Here is a 14,000-nt window from a genome sequence, read left to right as displayed (position 1 = left end):
GTAAGTTTATGGAGCCCTCACACAGCTCTGTGGACAGAATTATAAAAAAGTTATGGCTGTCAGAATATGGCAATGCAAAGAAAAGAAATGCTTTTGAAAGTTTTTTTTTTACGTAGTTAAACATAATAATTATAAATTTGGTATTGCCGCATTCGTACTGTCCTGCAGAATAAGGTATTTTTCATTTTTAGAACATGAATGATGTAAAATCAAAACACCAAAAATCTTGGCGAAATTGCAAATTTTTCCCTTTTTCCAAAAGAAGCTACTGTTTGGTAAATTAAACTGTGCCATTAAAAAATACAACTTGTCCATCAAAAAAACAACAAGCCTTGTATCTGTTATATGAGCGGAACACAAAAATATGACCTATGGAAGGAGGAGAAGAAAAAACTAAAAATAAGCTGTCCTGAAAGGGTAGAAGGGTAATATTGTATTTGATACACAGTGTTTGATCAGTGATTTCCAATATACTATTAATCAGCAACTGAAACTGAATAGTGACACTTTCCGTTAAATTGCTATTCCTGCTGTGGACCTAGTGGATCACTGGTGAACATGGAAAAGTAAGGTGGAGATTGCCTACGTATCTAAATGTACCTGTCTCTCTATATACCCTACTATATGTGTCTGTCTTTTCGTAATAAGGATCAAGCATGGTACTGAGAGAAAATTTGAGGTGTGCAAAAATAAAATGAACTGGTGATCCACTTTTTATTTTAGTTGCTCACCTTCCGTAGTAACTTGCAGCAAATTGGAAGAACTTGGGAAAGTATCATCATGATTGCCTTTGATTTCTGAATACATGTGTCAACCTATATGATAAACATAAATCCAACAATTATCCAAATGATAAAAAAAATAAAAAAAAATCCTCTGTTGCCATTTTTCAAAAGTGACCATTGTGTGTAGCCTACTCAAAGTTTTTTTTTTACATCCTTGGCCACTTAAAATGTTTAAAAAAAAAAAAAAGTGTTCACCTCTTTGCATCACAGTGTCATCAAAGGGGTTGCGGTGGTTGCATATGCGAGTGGCCACCACTACATCACTGCACGCTTTTCTTTACAGCTGCTCAGCACCATGGCCGATAATGTAGTGCAGAGAAGGAGAACTTCAATGAACTTGTTCATTGGCAGTAAAGGGAAGCACTCATTGGTTAAGAGCAGCTCTTGTCACACACTATTAGTGGATCACTGTGGTAATCAGTAGAGATGAGCGAATTTCCGGTTATGAAATTAGTTTACTGGTAAAAGGTGAATTGCGTTTAGATTCCGTTACCACGGACCATAACGCAATTCTATGATGGAATGCCTTTAGAGGCATTCCGTTATTCATTCCGTCATAATAGAAGTCTATGGGCTGCATAACGGATCCGTCCCATTTCTATGCAGGAGAGGACGGCATTCCGTTATGCATTCCATCATAGAATTGAGTTATGGTCCGTGGTAACGGAGTCCATAATGCAATTCACCTTTTACCAGTGAACGAAGCATGAATTTCAAAATATGAAATTTGCTCATCTCTAGTAATCACGTGCTTCCAGGAGCCAGGGGGAAGCTCCTGACTTAATAGTGTGGCATCTGCAAAGAAACATAGTCTGGATATGCAATTATAGTGAAGTTAATTTTGCTGTGGTTTTTACACCAAACTTAAAAAATAGAAATAAATGTTATGTTAATAAAATAAAAGGCTTTCTGTCTTAGGATGTATTTACACACATAGGTACTGTATGCATATTTATCACAGAAGTGTGACAAAAAAAAACCAAGCAGTTCCACAATATTCTCTAATAGTGCATTGATTGGCTAGAATGCAGGAAAAGCTAAGCAATAAAACTATTATTTATTGCTGATTTCCACTGAACATGCCATTGTAAAAATGATGTAGGTTGGAAAATATAAATGCTGTTGTAGTGATAATTATATTTACAATAGCGATCGATTCTTATGTAATACTTTCAAACCACCAATTATTCGCCTGTTGTATGAAAAGCCCTATGTGAAAAGATCTTGCATATGTATGAGGGGGCAAATAATTTTTTTTTGTATCAGTGACCACTGCAGCAAATAGCTATAAAGGGTACAGAGTCAGAAACGCTGCCGAGTGGTGTGCCCCTTGTCCAAGTTCCATATATTTTCTATGGATCAGTACTCGACACACTTGAACAGTTGAGTAGAGGCTATTTCATTTATTCAATTGCACTCTACAGATATGGTCCCCGCTCACATCAGTCACAAGGTCTTCTCGCAAATACCAACATTTTAGGTGTGGCATTTTTCAGCAGCATCAACATTCAGATAAGCTGGGGAACACAGGTAAAAATCTTTTCCTAAAGGTTTCCTGAAAGTTCTCCAACCTCCAGTGGAGGCCTCAATACATGGAAACAACTCCACTTATCCCAAGTGACTGATCAGTCATCCAAATTAATTGTAAACCCCCAAATAATGCAGAATATGTTGTGTACCTTGTTGAAGGTGGCAGTTTTGCCCTGGACAGGAGTTCTTGACGTCATCTGAAGCTGCTGACTCAGTGGAACAAGCTTCTCAATCTCCAACAACAGTAAAGGTTTGTCATCATCCTCAAGCTGTAAGGATGCAGCATATACAATATGATAGGAACATAACGTCATAGAGATTCTCAACCCTCACAAATATAGTAATAGGGAGAAACCGTTTCACTTAGGCGTCTTTCACTCTGCTGGAAGGAGCTCTGGAAGAGAGCACCCTTCTGGAGCTCTCCGATTCCTGAATTGCTGGATGCTACCGGGATGCCTGCTGGCTCCACTGACTATACTGGGGTCCAGGCGATAACCGGCCACTACCTGGCAAATATGCTGGGATTTGGCCGGACAAGTACTGTTGCATCTCACTGAACAATCTGAAGTGCCAAAAGGTACAGTGCTAAAAAAATATAGCCTGAATGTGTCATATAGATATGAAGGCTGCAGTTACTACATTTTAAAATCCAATAAGGGGTAAACTGTAACTGTAACCCTAATAAATGACAATAGGTGATGCGGCCCTGACAAGGGCATCCCTGCATATTTATTGTGCCTTTCATTTTTTCTTTTCAATATTCGTAATGATTGAGCTTCAATGCGTTCTGCTGGACTGATAATTCCAGCTCAGAGTACACCAGCAGCATAACATTCTGCTTAGTAGTTTATTCATAGTTTTTTGGTTCATCATATCTTCAAATATTTTACATACCACAGATGTCAAATTTATTGGATGGTGGTTCCACAATTCCACCTTTTTACCTCCTTTCTTAAACTATTGGTGCAACATCTTGTCCTCCAGTCCTGGGACACTGACCCTATTACATCCACAATGTTGCAGTGGATGTTCCTCCCAATGCTCACTGCAGTGAAAAGCATGGCATTCACAACAAATGCCACACTTGTGATAGTACAGGGACTGTGCCCTTCCTGATTTATCAAACTTTTCCACTATTTTTTGGCAGGTATAATTCTGTATTTTTCAGCAGTGTGCAAAGTATAGGGGAATACAGCACACATAGCTATATCAGCCTTGCATACAGGTCTGCAGCACTCAGTAAACAGATCAATATATGCTTGTAGAAATTATGTGACAATTTGACAATATTCAATTACCTGATTAGAAAAGGTCTGGAGAATTGATGAAAGCTTTAAACCAGCTGCTGCAAAAACCTGAGGGAAAAAAAAGCAAAGGAAGAACATACTTCTTAGATCAAGAACTATACTTTTATATTTTGTAGTAGACAAATTGTACCTTAAAGAGGCTCTGTCAGCATGATTAACTCTATTAAAAAAAGGCAGCCTGCTCCTGGTAGGGCTCATCATGCTGAATAAAATGATACCTTTTTTTTAGCTGTATGCAAAACAGATGCAGATACATTTATTCATATGCATATGAGCATGTTGGAGCACCAGGGTCAGGGTTGAATCCTTGGAGCACTGCTTTTGTAACACCGTGCTCTACACGCCGCTCCCCCTCCCCTAGACTGACAGGGCTAGACATCAGCATGCTGTGTTCTAACATGTACCCATCATATACACCACTTACTATAGCCTTACCACATTGAGAATGGTGGATTTCTATGCTTAGAAAGCTAATGCATATTACTGCATTATTCACAGGCACAATATAGGATTATAAAGAAAACTAACATGTATTAGCTTTCTAAGTATAGACAAACCATCCTTCTCTATTTAGTAATGCTATAACTTGGTGATAAGTGGTCAGCCTTGCATGTAGAGATCCTAAGTTCAAATCTAAGGAGAGACTTATATATGTTATTTTTGCGCTCTCTCATTTAGCCCATAATAAAAGGCTATAGCTTTACTATATTGAAAATAATGTTTTTTATGCTTAGAAACCTAAAACATATTACTGGTTTATTTACAGCCACTACCGTATATACTGTATATTCATAAAGACACAAGCAATATGTATTAACTTTATAAGTAGAAAAATTATTCTCAATATGATAACGCTATAGACTTTTATTATGGGTTGAATAATAAATCTGAAAGTCTCTCCTAAGGGTCAAACCTGGGATCTCTCATGCAAGACTGACCACATACTACTAAGCCATAGCATTACCACATACAGAAGTATGGTTTTTCTGTACTTAGAAAGCTAATACATATGGTATTAATGGTTTCTTTATAATCCTATATTGTGCCTATGAATAAAACAGTAATATGTATATTAGCTTTCTAAGAATATAGATCCACTCTTCTCAATATGATAAGGCTACAGTAAGTAGTGTATGTGATATGTACATGCTAGGACACAGCTCTGCCCTCACCATGCGGATATTTTGTCTTGTCAATTGAGGGGAGCCGTGCTACAAGGATTCAGGCCCGCTTCCTGGTGCTCAAGCTTGCTCATTTGCATATGAATAAAAATGCAGATATCTCTGCAGCTGTTTAGCATACAGCCAAAAGAAATGTATTGTTTTTATCAGCGTGATGAGCCCTACTAAGCAGTATACCTGGTTTAACCCTTTGGCTACCGGAGGTTTTTCCGTTTTTATTTTTCTTCCCTATTTTCCGTGAGCCATAACTTTTTTCTTTTTCTGGTCACATAGCTGTATGAGGGCTTATTTTTTGCGGGACAAGTTGTACTTTCTAATGCCACCATTAATTATGGCATAAACTGTTGTGGGAAGCGGTAAAAAAATTCCAAATGGGGTGGAATTGGAAAAAAAAAGCAATCCCTCCACCGTTTTGTTTACGGCAAAACTGACCCATGGCCTTCATTCTCTGGGTCAGTACAATTACAACGATATCCCATATGTATAGGTTCTTTATGTCTAAATAGTGTAAAAATTAATTTAAACTTTGAGAATTATTATTTTTTTTATATCACCATATTCTGACCCCCATAACTTTTTTATACTTATGTCTACTGAGCTGTTTAGGGGCAAATCTTTTGCGGAACAAATCTGTCATTTTAATTGATACCATTTTGGAGTATGCGTGACTTTTTGATCACATTTTATAAAAAAAATTTGGGTAAAAGAAGCAATAAAAAAAATATGGCAAATCAGCCATTTTGACCCTTTTTTCTGTTACGCCATTTGCCGTATTTGAATTTTTGTTTTCTATTTTAATAGTATGGGCATTTTCAGTCACGGTGATACCCATGATGTTTATATTTATTGTTATTTAGGTATTTATTTTTTAATTATACGGAAAGGGGGGCGATTTAAACTTTCATATATTTTTAAAAAATCTTTTCTGATCATTATGTGCCTCATATATGAGCTTATTACATTTTACTTTTGGTCTATAAGGAATTTATTATTAGGGTACTTTCACACTAGCGTTTTTCTTTTCCGGCATAGAGTTCCGTCCTAGGGGCTCTATACTGGAAAAGAACTGATCAGTTTTATCCCCATGCATTCTGAATGGAGAGCAATCCGTTCAGGATGCATCAGGATGTCTTCAGTTCAGTCTTTTTGACTGTTCAGAATGGAGATAATACCGCAGCATGCTGCGGTTTTATCTCTATCCAAAAATCCTGTACACTTGCTGGAATGTCGGATCCGGCATTTTTTACATAGGAATGTATTAGCGCCGGATCCGGCATTAAAAATACCGGAATGCCGGACCCGTCCTTCCAGTCTGCGCATGTGAAAAAAAATAAATGCTTGATCCGTTTTTCCGGATGACACCGGAAAGACGGATCCGGCATTTCAATGCATTCTTAAGACGGATCAGGATCCTGAGGAGTCTTACAAATGCCATAAGTTGGCATACGTTTTGATGGACGTTTTGACTGCCTGCCGGATTTCTCTGCCGCAAGTGTGAAAGTACCCTTAGTTTATTTTGCTCATTTCTTATCCTGGCCTGCCATCTGGTGTCCAAAATAAGAATAGCAGTTTGAATACTGTTAGCCTACTCAGTAAGACTTACAGTATTCAGCGCAACAACCTATGCCCGGATTGGATACACAGGGCATAGGTTTTTTCGCATTTAGGTGCCATGGTCTCACTTGATCACGGCATCGAACTCATTTAATTACCACGATCAGCATTATTGCCGGTCACAGTAATTAGCCGCAGGTCTCTGCTGTATGAAACAACAGAGCTCTGCCGGACATGATGTCATGTTTACACATCGCACCAGCGCCTTACATGTACGGCGCTGGTAGCCTAAGGGTTGATAGGGTTGACCATGTTGACAGAGCCTCTTTAACCCCTTAGTAACCACCGATATGTGTTTTTACGGTGGTCACTAAGGGGCCTTAGGGTGGGCCGTTTTTTTTTTTGTTTTTTTTTACGGAGGCCCAGTCTAAGCGCTGCATGGGTCACATGAGAGCCGCGGCCCTGCTCTAACAGCCCGGACCGGCAGGAGTGCCGATCCGGGCTGTTTAACACTTTACATGCTGCAGGCAATTGCGCCCGCCGCATGTAATGTGCTGACAGAGGGAGCGGACTCCCTCTGTCTCCCATCGGTACTCCGCAAATGCGATTGCGGGGTGCCGATGTGTGTAAAGGCTGGCAGGGGTCTGATACAGGCCCCTAGCCAGCCTAGAGTATTTTCAAGCAGGCTGTGCCTCTCTAGCGCAGCCTGCTGGTCAATATCAGAATAGCATTGATATTAAAATGCAATGCACTATAGGGATAATGCATTGCATTTTAAAATCAATCAGAATGTTGTCTGTTATAGTCCCATAAAAATAAAAAAATACGCATTTTTTTCCATTGTAAATACAATGAAAAAAAATTGCAAAAAAAATATCTCCCCCATATGTTTGCTAACGACCCAGACTACATAAATATCACGTAAATTATTTCCTACGGTGAACACAGTAACAAAAAATCTTTTTTTTTTAAAAAAGACAGAATTGCAAATTTATTCTTAGTCGCAACTGAAAAAAATGTAATAACAAGCGATCAAAAAGCGCCTTTTACTCCAAAATGATACCAATGAAAAATACAAGTTGTCCTGCAAAAATCCAGTCCTCACACAACTCCATAGAAAGAAAAACAAAAAAGTTATGGATCTTGGGAAGCGGCAATGCAAAAACATATTTTTCTTTAAAAAAAAAAAAAAAAAAAAAAAAAAAGGGGTTTTATTGCAAAAAAGTAGTAAAACAGAAAAAAATTATATGTATTTGGTATCACTATAATCGTACTGACCCAGAGAATAAAGATATGATGTTATTTATACCAAAAAATGAACACTTAAAATTTATCATTTAAAAACGCAGTGGCAATATTGCTGTTTTTCCCATCTCCCTCCCAGAAAAAGTTAATAATTTTTTTTTACGGTCCGCAAAAACGGGGTCCGTAGGCCCGTGACCGTTTTTCGTCCGTAGGTCTTCCTTGATTTTTGGAGGATCCACGGACATGAAAAAAAAAGTCGTTTTGGTGTCCGCCTGGCCGTGTGGAGCCAAACGGATCTGTCCTGAATTACAATGCAAGTCAATGGGGACAGATCCGTTTGACGTTGACACAATATGGTGCAATTGCAAACGGATCCGTCCCCCATTGACTTTCAATGTAAAGTCAGGAGTCCCTATTATACCATCGGATCGGAGTTTTCTCCAATCCGATGGTATATTTTAACTTGAAGCGTCCCCATCACCATGGGAACGCCTCTATGTTAGAATATACCATTGGATTTGAGTTAGATCGTGGAAACTCCTATCCGACAGTATATTCTAACACAGAGGCGTTCCCATAGTGATGGGGACGCTTCAAGTTAGAATATACTTTGAACTGTGTACATGACTGCCCCCTGCTGCCTGGCAGCACCCGATCTCTTACAGGGGCGATGATACGCACAATTAACCCCTCAAGTCCTGAGGGGTTAATTGTGCGTATCATAGCCACCTGTAAGAGATCATGTGCTGCCAGGCAGGAGGGGGCACACCCCCCTCCCTCCCCAGTTTTAAATTCATTGGTGGCCAGTGGGCCCCCCTCCCCTGTATTACTGTAGATTCTTTGGTGGCCAGTGGGCCCCCCTCCCTCCCCTGTTGTACTGTAGATTCATTGGTGGCCAGTGGGCCCCCCCTCCCTCCTAATTAAAATTTCCCCCCCTCCTATCATTGGTGGCAGCGGAGAGTTCCGATCGGAGTCCCAGTTTAATCGCTGGGGCTCCGATCGGTAACCATGGCAACCAGGACGCTACTGCAGTCCTGGTTGCCATGGTTACTTAGCAATTTTTAGAAGCATTATACTTACCTGCGATGTCTGTGACCGGCCGGGCGCTCCTCCTACTGGTAAGTGAAAGGTCTGTGCGGCGCATTGCTTATAGCACAGATCTGTCACTTACCAGTAGGAAGAGCGCCCAGCCGGACACAGACATTGCAGCCATTAGCATTTTTTTTGCGGATCCATCATGGATCTGCAAAAACGCTTCCGTTACAATAATACAACCGTATACATCCGTCATGAACGGATCCGGTTGTATTATGTCTTATATAGCCATGACGGATCTGTCATTAACACCATTGAAAGTCAGTGGGGAATGGATCTGTTTTCTATTGTGACATTGACTTACATTGTATGTCAAGACGGATCCGTCTTACTCTGCACCACATCGTGGACAGAAAAACGATGCTTGCAGCGTTAGGCTACATGCACACGACAGTGAAAACAAACATCTGTTTAAAAAGCTGACAGTGATATACAATGATAACTCCAATCCTGAACATTTAATCCCTCAGATGCAGCGGTCAGTAGTGACAGTTGCATATCAGTGATTAGAGAAACCCTAAAAACAGTGGTGGAACTGCAGTTTTTTTTCAATTTCAACCCACAAAGAATAGCTTTTAGGCATTTTTTCAAAGCAAGATATTGTAAACTAAATGGTGCCATTAAAAAACACAACTTGTCCTGCAAAAAATATATATATAAGCCCTAATTTTTCTATGTGAATGAAAAAGTAGAAAAGTTATGGACTAGGTAAGAATCAGTACAGCACAGGATGGAGACTCCTTCCATTAGGAAATTAACTAAACTGGAAACCGCTGTAGACAGGACTCATAGCATTGGATAAATAAAAAAATATACAGATTTATGATGCTATTATGTCAGTGTTATACAATACATTCCAGAACTTTCAGGATTACATAAATTCATAAATCAATATAATGTTATGTGACCTGGTCAGTGCTGGGAGGTCAGGACGGGAGCTGCTGCATACTCACACTGTGAGTCCGGAGCATGGCACTCGGTCGTCTGAAAGGGGCCTAATAGTGAGCCAGAGCCTGTACTAGGCTTCCAGGCTCATTATTAGTATATCCCAGTTTAGGCGAGCAGGTGGCAGCTACTGGGATACAGTATTTTCTGTATACAAATAATAGACAATTTTTTCCATTATTCTGTACAATTTGCAATCTGATGATTGCAGGTTGTGGTCCACTTGGGGATCTAACAAAAGGTAAAAAAAAAAAAGTTTTGAAAAAAAATAAATAAATAATAATTAAAATCACCCCCTTTCCCCAAAATAAAATAAATAAATAAAATCATGGGCATCGCCGTGTGCAAAAATGCCCCTACTATTAAAATATAAAAACAAGTTAGCCCATGAGGTGAATGGCGAAAAGGAAAAAAAAGAAAAGAAAGAAAAATAGACGATTGACGTTTTTTCATCACTTTATCTTCCAAAAGAATTGAATAGAAATTGATCAAAAAGTAATACACACCCCAAATGTATTAGCAAAAACTACAGATCATCCCACAAAAAACTGTCCCCCACACATCTCTGTAGACATCAGAATTAAAAAAAGTTATGAGGGTCAGAATATGTCGATTAAAATAAAAAAATAAAATATTCCTAAGTTTTTATTTTTCCTCATTAAAACTTTACATATGAGGTATTGCCGGATTCATACTGACCTGTAGAATAATAGGCATACTGTAAGTCAGTTTTACTGCATAGTGAACGCCATAGAAAATCTAAATAAATAAAACTGGTATTGCGTTTTTTCCCCAATTCCACCCTATTTGGAATTTTGTTTCCGCTTCCCACTACATCCTATGTACAGCAATATTAAATGGTGGTATTAGAAAGTACTTGCCCGCAAAAAAAACATGCCCTCAAACGGCTATGTGAACTGAAAAATAAAGTTAAAAAGTTATGGCTCTGGGAAGGCAGGGAGCGAGAAAAAAACCCGGAAAATCACCATGTCAGGAAAGGGTTAAGAGACAATCGGTAGGGATTTGTGAGGATGGACCCTAACCCCAATCAATGTCCAGAACAGAGGTGGTTTGCAGAGTTCAATTGTTCCTTTCAGTCTTGAAATTTGTGAAAGTCCCTCATCACTGATCCCCTGGTTTTGGCCTCATTCACACGACCGTTGTTTTGGTCCGCATCCGAGCGTTTTGCGGACAAGAATAGGCAGTTATATTAATGGCTGTCCGTGCCGTTCCGCAAAGAAGACTATATAGGGACACTCTCCTGACAATTGGAATTTACTAAGAATTCCAGGATTGATTGATTCAATATCCTAGGAATAGCTCAATGGTGAATTTTAAGAAAAGATACTCCTGAATTGTTTATTCATGGAAAATACAAGTATTTACTTTAACACCAGTGGCATTAGACAGGCCCACTGAATTATAATAGGGTGCATCAGAAAATATAGCAAAGCTGATCAGGCTTACCTCTGCTTGATGAAATAAGTCCTGTGTTGTTTTAAGTAACCCTTCACCCCTGCAAGGGAAAAGGACAAGCCATGAACAGCGTGTCCAACAAACAAACATTTGAAAGCAATATATATAATATAATGGAAACTGATTTGGTAAGTGGGATTATGGTTACTCTGTTTAAAGCCTTTCCGAGATCTTTACAACCACTATTACATGCTGCAGAAGATTTAGCAGTGTGCCTCATCACGAACTGGAGCGATTGGGGACCTACTCCACTTGTATCAGATAGACAGATATTTTTTAAACCCGTTTAGACATTTGAGCAGTGGTGTGACATTGGTACAACATATTTACCGCTGTGGAAAGACAGATTATTGTACAGCAGTGGACACGTGCACTAGGTACAATGGGGAAAATACCTTTTCTTACAGACTGTAGCATTAAACTCTATAATGGTAAATTAACTGCTCATATGTACCAATTCTGCCCTGGTCATCACTGTAGCCATATGTAAATAATGATGTGTGCTTCATGACAGTATTATCCATGGTTTTTTCTCGCTAAACACCCTGCTTGTGCATGCATAGATGCTGCTAGGATAAGGCTCTTTTCACATTGGTGTCTTGGCTTCCCTTTTTACATGAGCTGTATCACAAATAATGATCTATTTTTTGGAAGACCCTGACAGATCCCACTAACTTATATAGGGTCCATCAGCATTACATTTATTGAATAGAATGGTGCACCATGATGCACTGAATGTCAAAGAGCAATGATAACCTGACTAGGGAGAAATAAAGCTAGCTACACATAAAATAACTATCGGCTGAGTTCCATCTTTCCTGATCCTCCCATACATATACATTTTCAACTCGGCCGAGCATACATATGTAGTGAATAGGAGGAGGGGTGGGTCCAGAGGCTTATATCTCAGAAAACAAAAGGATCAGGCAATTGCAGTCCAACCTGCTCAATCCTTACTTCCCCTACATCTGTTGTCAGAGGAGAGTTGGGAAGACGCCAAATACATTATATGGTCGGCTGACTGAACCTGCCAAAATTGCCAGGTTTGGCTTAAATAGATCTAATTTGTATGGTCAGCTTTACAAAAGTATGAACATAGCCTGAGACATATAGGCTGGAGAAAGGATGAGCAAATTGATTCTATCAGTTTGGAATTTGTTCCAAATTTTTTTGTAGTATGCTACTCTGGGTTTCTGGACAAAATACTGTATATGTGTTGTCTCGGGGCACTCCTTCTCATTACGGAGAGCGCCTAGTATGAGTAGTACGTGTGGGGAGTATTGTAGGCCAGGTAATGCACTCCATGTGTTTCTTGGAAATGTATTCAAATTAGCTTTCCTGAGCCTATCTCATGCCAGCAGATATAAGATGTGCTTATTTTAATATATTTTTTCCCAAAACCCAGAGGATCGTTGACTGGCTTATGACACTCCTCATGCATACTTGGCACGCTCAATGAGGAGAAAGAGCACCCTAACCAAGTCCGTTCAGGCAGCAAAGTAAATTTTCTTTGCTCAGCTCTGTTAAAGGATAGTTAACCAGAAAGAGCTGGGTTCCTGATGTGAGACACTCGGTTTTCCTTTCTTTTTGGAAAGTAGCTTGCATGTGGGGGTGCAAGCACAGCAATAGATACAATTTCTTAGCAAGAAAAAACAATGATTGAACAGCCGGAGGCTGTTAAAAAACAGAAACTGCACATTATTATTGTTGGGGCTACTCTTCTGGGGGACATTATTAATGCTGGGGCTACTCTTCTGGGGGACATTATTACTGCTGGGGGCCACTGAGGGACATTAATACTGCTGGGACCACTCTTCTGGGGGAAATTAATACTGGGACCACTCTGGGGGACATTATTACTGCAGGGAGGCATTTTTAATGCTTAGGACCACTATTACAGCTGGTGGCACTATGGAGGACATTATGTATACTGCAGAGGTTGGGATTAAAAAAAATAATAAAAAATGCTAAATCCTTTTTTCATGGCCATTTTTTTCACTGTGTCCGTTTTTCATGGCTATTTTTTTCACTGGGATGTGAATGTAGATCTTTTAAATAAAAGATCTTTTGTCTGACTATTGGAAGAAATTTTTCTAACACAAAGGACTTTTTTCAGACTATGACAGTCTCTCAGTTGTCGGCAAAAATGGTCGTTCTTTGTGTTTGTTACCAATTATCATTTATCTGTACATAAATCAGTAGTTTACGTGAATGAAACTAATAATATCTTATTCTTTACATTCCAGAAGCCCTTTTCCTGCCTGTAGGTTCTCTTACAATTTTCAGAAACTGAAAAATTTGTCTAGTGCAAAAGTGCAAATACTAGACAGGAAAGAGGGAGATGCAGCTGCAGCTTCTCGTGGGACAACATGACAGGAAGAAGGAATAGCAGAAATGAGATATCTAATTAGTCATAGCACACAGCAGAGATATTACAGTAAGAGTTAGTGTACTTGGTAAACATGGAGAGAGAAAATGTATATTTACAAAAAAAACAGCAGAGGAAAATAAGAAATATACCCAAAATATGCAGACTATGCACATTTCTGATTGTACTATATCAAATGCCTAAGGAGAGATTAGGATTTATTTCAGCAATGATAGGTAAACTTTAAAATGTACAACAGCCACATCCAAATGAATTTTGAAGATATTTGTACACATAGGTTACAATGAACTGAACACATACCTTGTAAATAGGTACATTGTGTAAGCCATACTGGACATGGTTTGTCCGTGCCTAACTAGTTCATTCTCTTGATCTTCCAATTTTTCTGCTTCAGAATCCACATCTGAAGTAAGTAGACGTAGCTCTAATCCTAGCTTGGAAATTTTTGTCTGCTCCTGTAAGAAATATATTGATTTTGTTGAAATGTTGTACG

At 39.1% G+C, this 14,000-nt stretch overlaps 1 protein-coding gene across 1 annotated transcript in view; it reads right to left on the bottom strand.

Moving 5' to 3' along the window:
• Positions 1 to 14,000, bottom strand: part of CTNNAL1 (catenin alpha like 1) — a 261,726-nt gene that overhangs the window by 2,171 nt on the left and 245,555 nt on the right. The window contains exons 14-18 of the mRNA XM_040432487.1: positions 13,808 to 13,962; positions 11,110 to 11,158; positions 3,614 to 3,670; positions 2,465 to 2,584; positions 732 to 815 (exon numbers count right to left, since the gene is read on the bottom strand). Coding sequence (XP_040288421.1) covers positions 732 to 815; positions 2,465 to 2,584; positions 3,614 to 3,670; positions 11,110 to 11,158; positions 13,808 to 13,962 — 465 coding nt within the window. The remainder of the gene's footprint in view (positions 1 to 731; positions 816 to 2,464; positions 2,585 to 3,613; positions 3,671 to 11,109; positions 11,159 to 13,807; positions 13,963 to 14,000) is intronic.

This window comes from Bufo bufo, chromosome 5 (genome assembly GCF_905171765.1).
Source record: "Bufo bufo chromosome 5, aBufBuf1.1, whole genome shotgun sequence".
Classification (NCBI taxonomy): Eukaryota; Metazoa; Chordata; class Amphibia; order Anura; family Bufonidae; genus Bufo; species Bufo bufo.
This window is presented reverse-complemented; position numbering and strand designations above follow the sequence as displayed.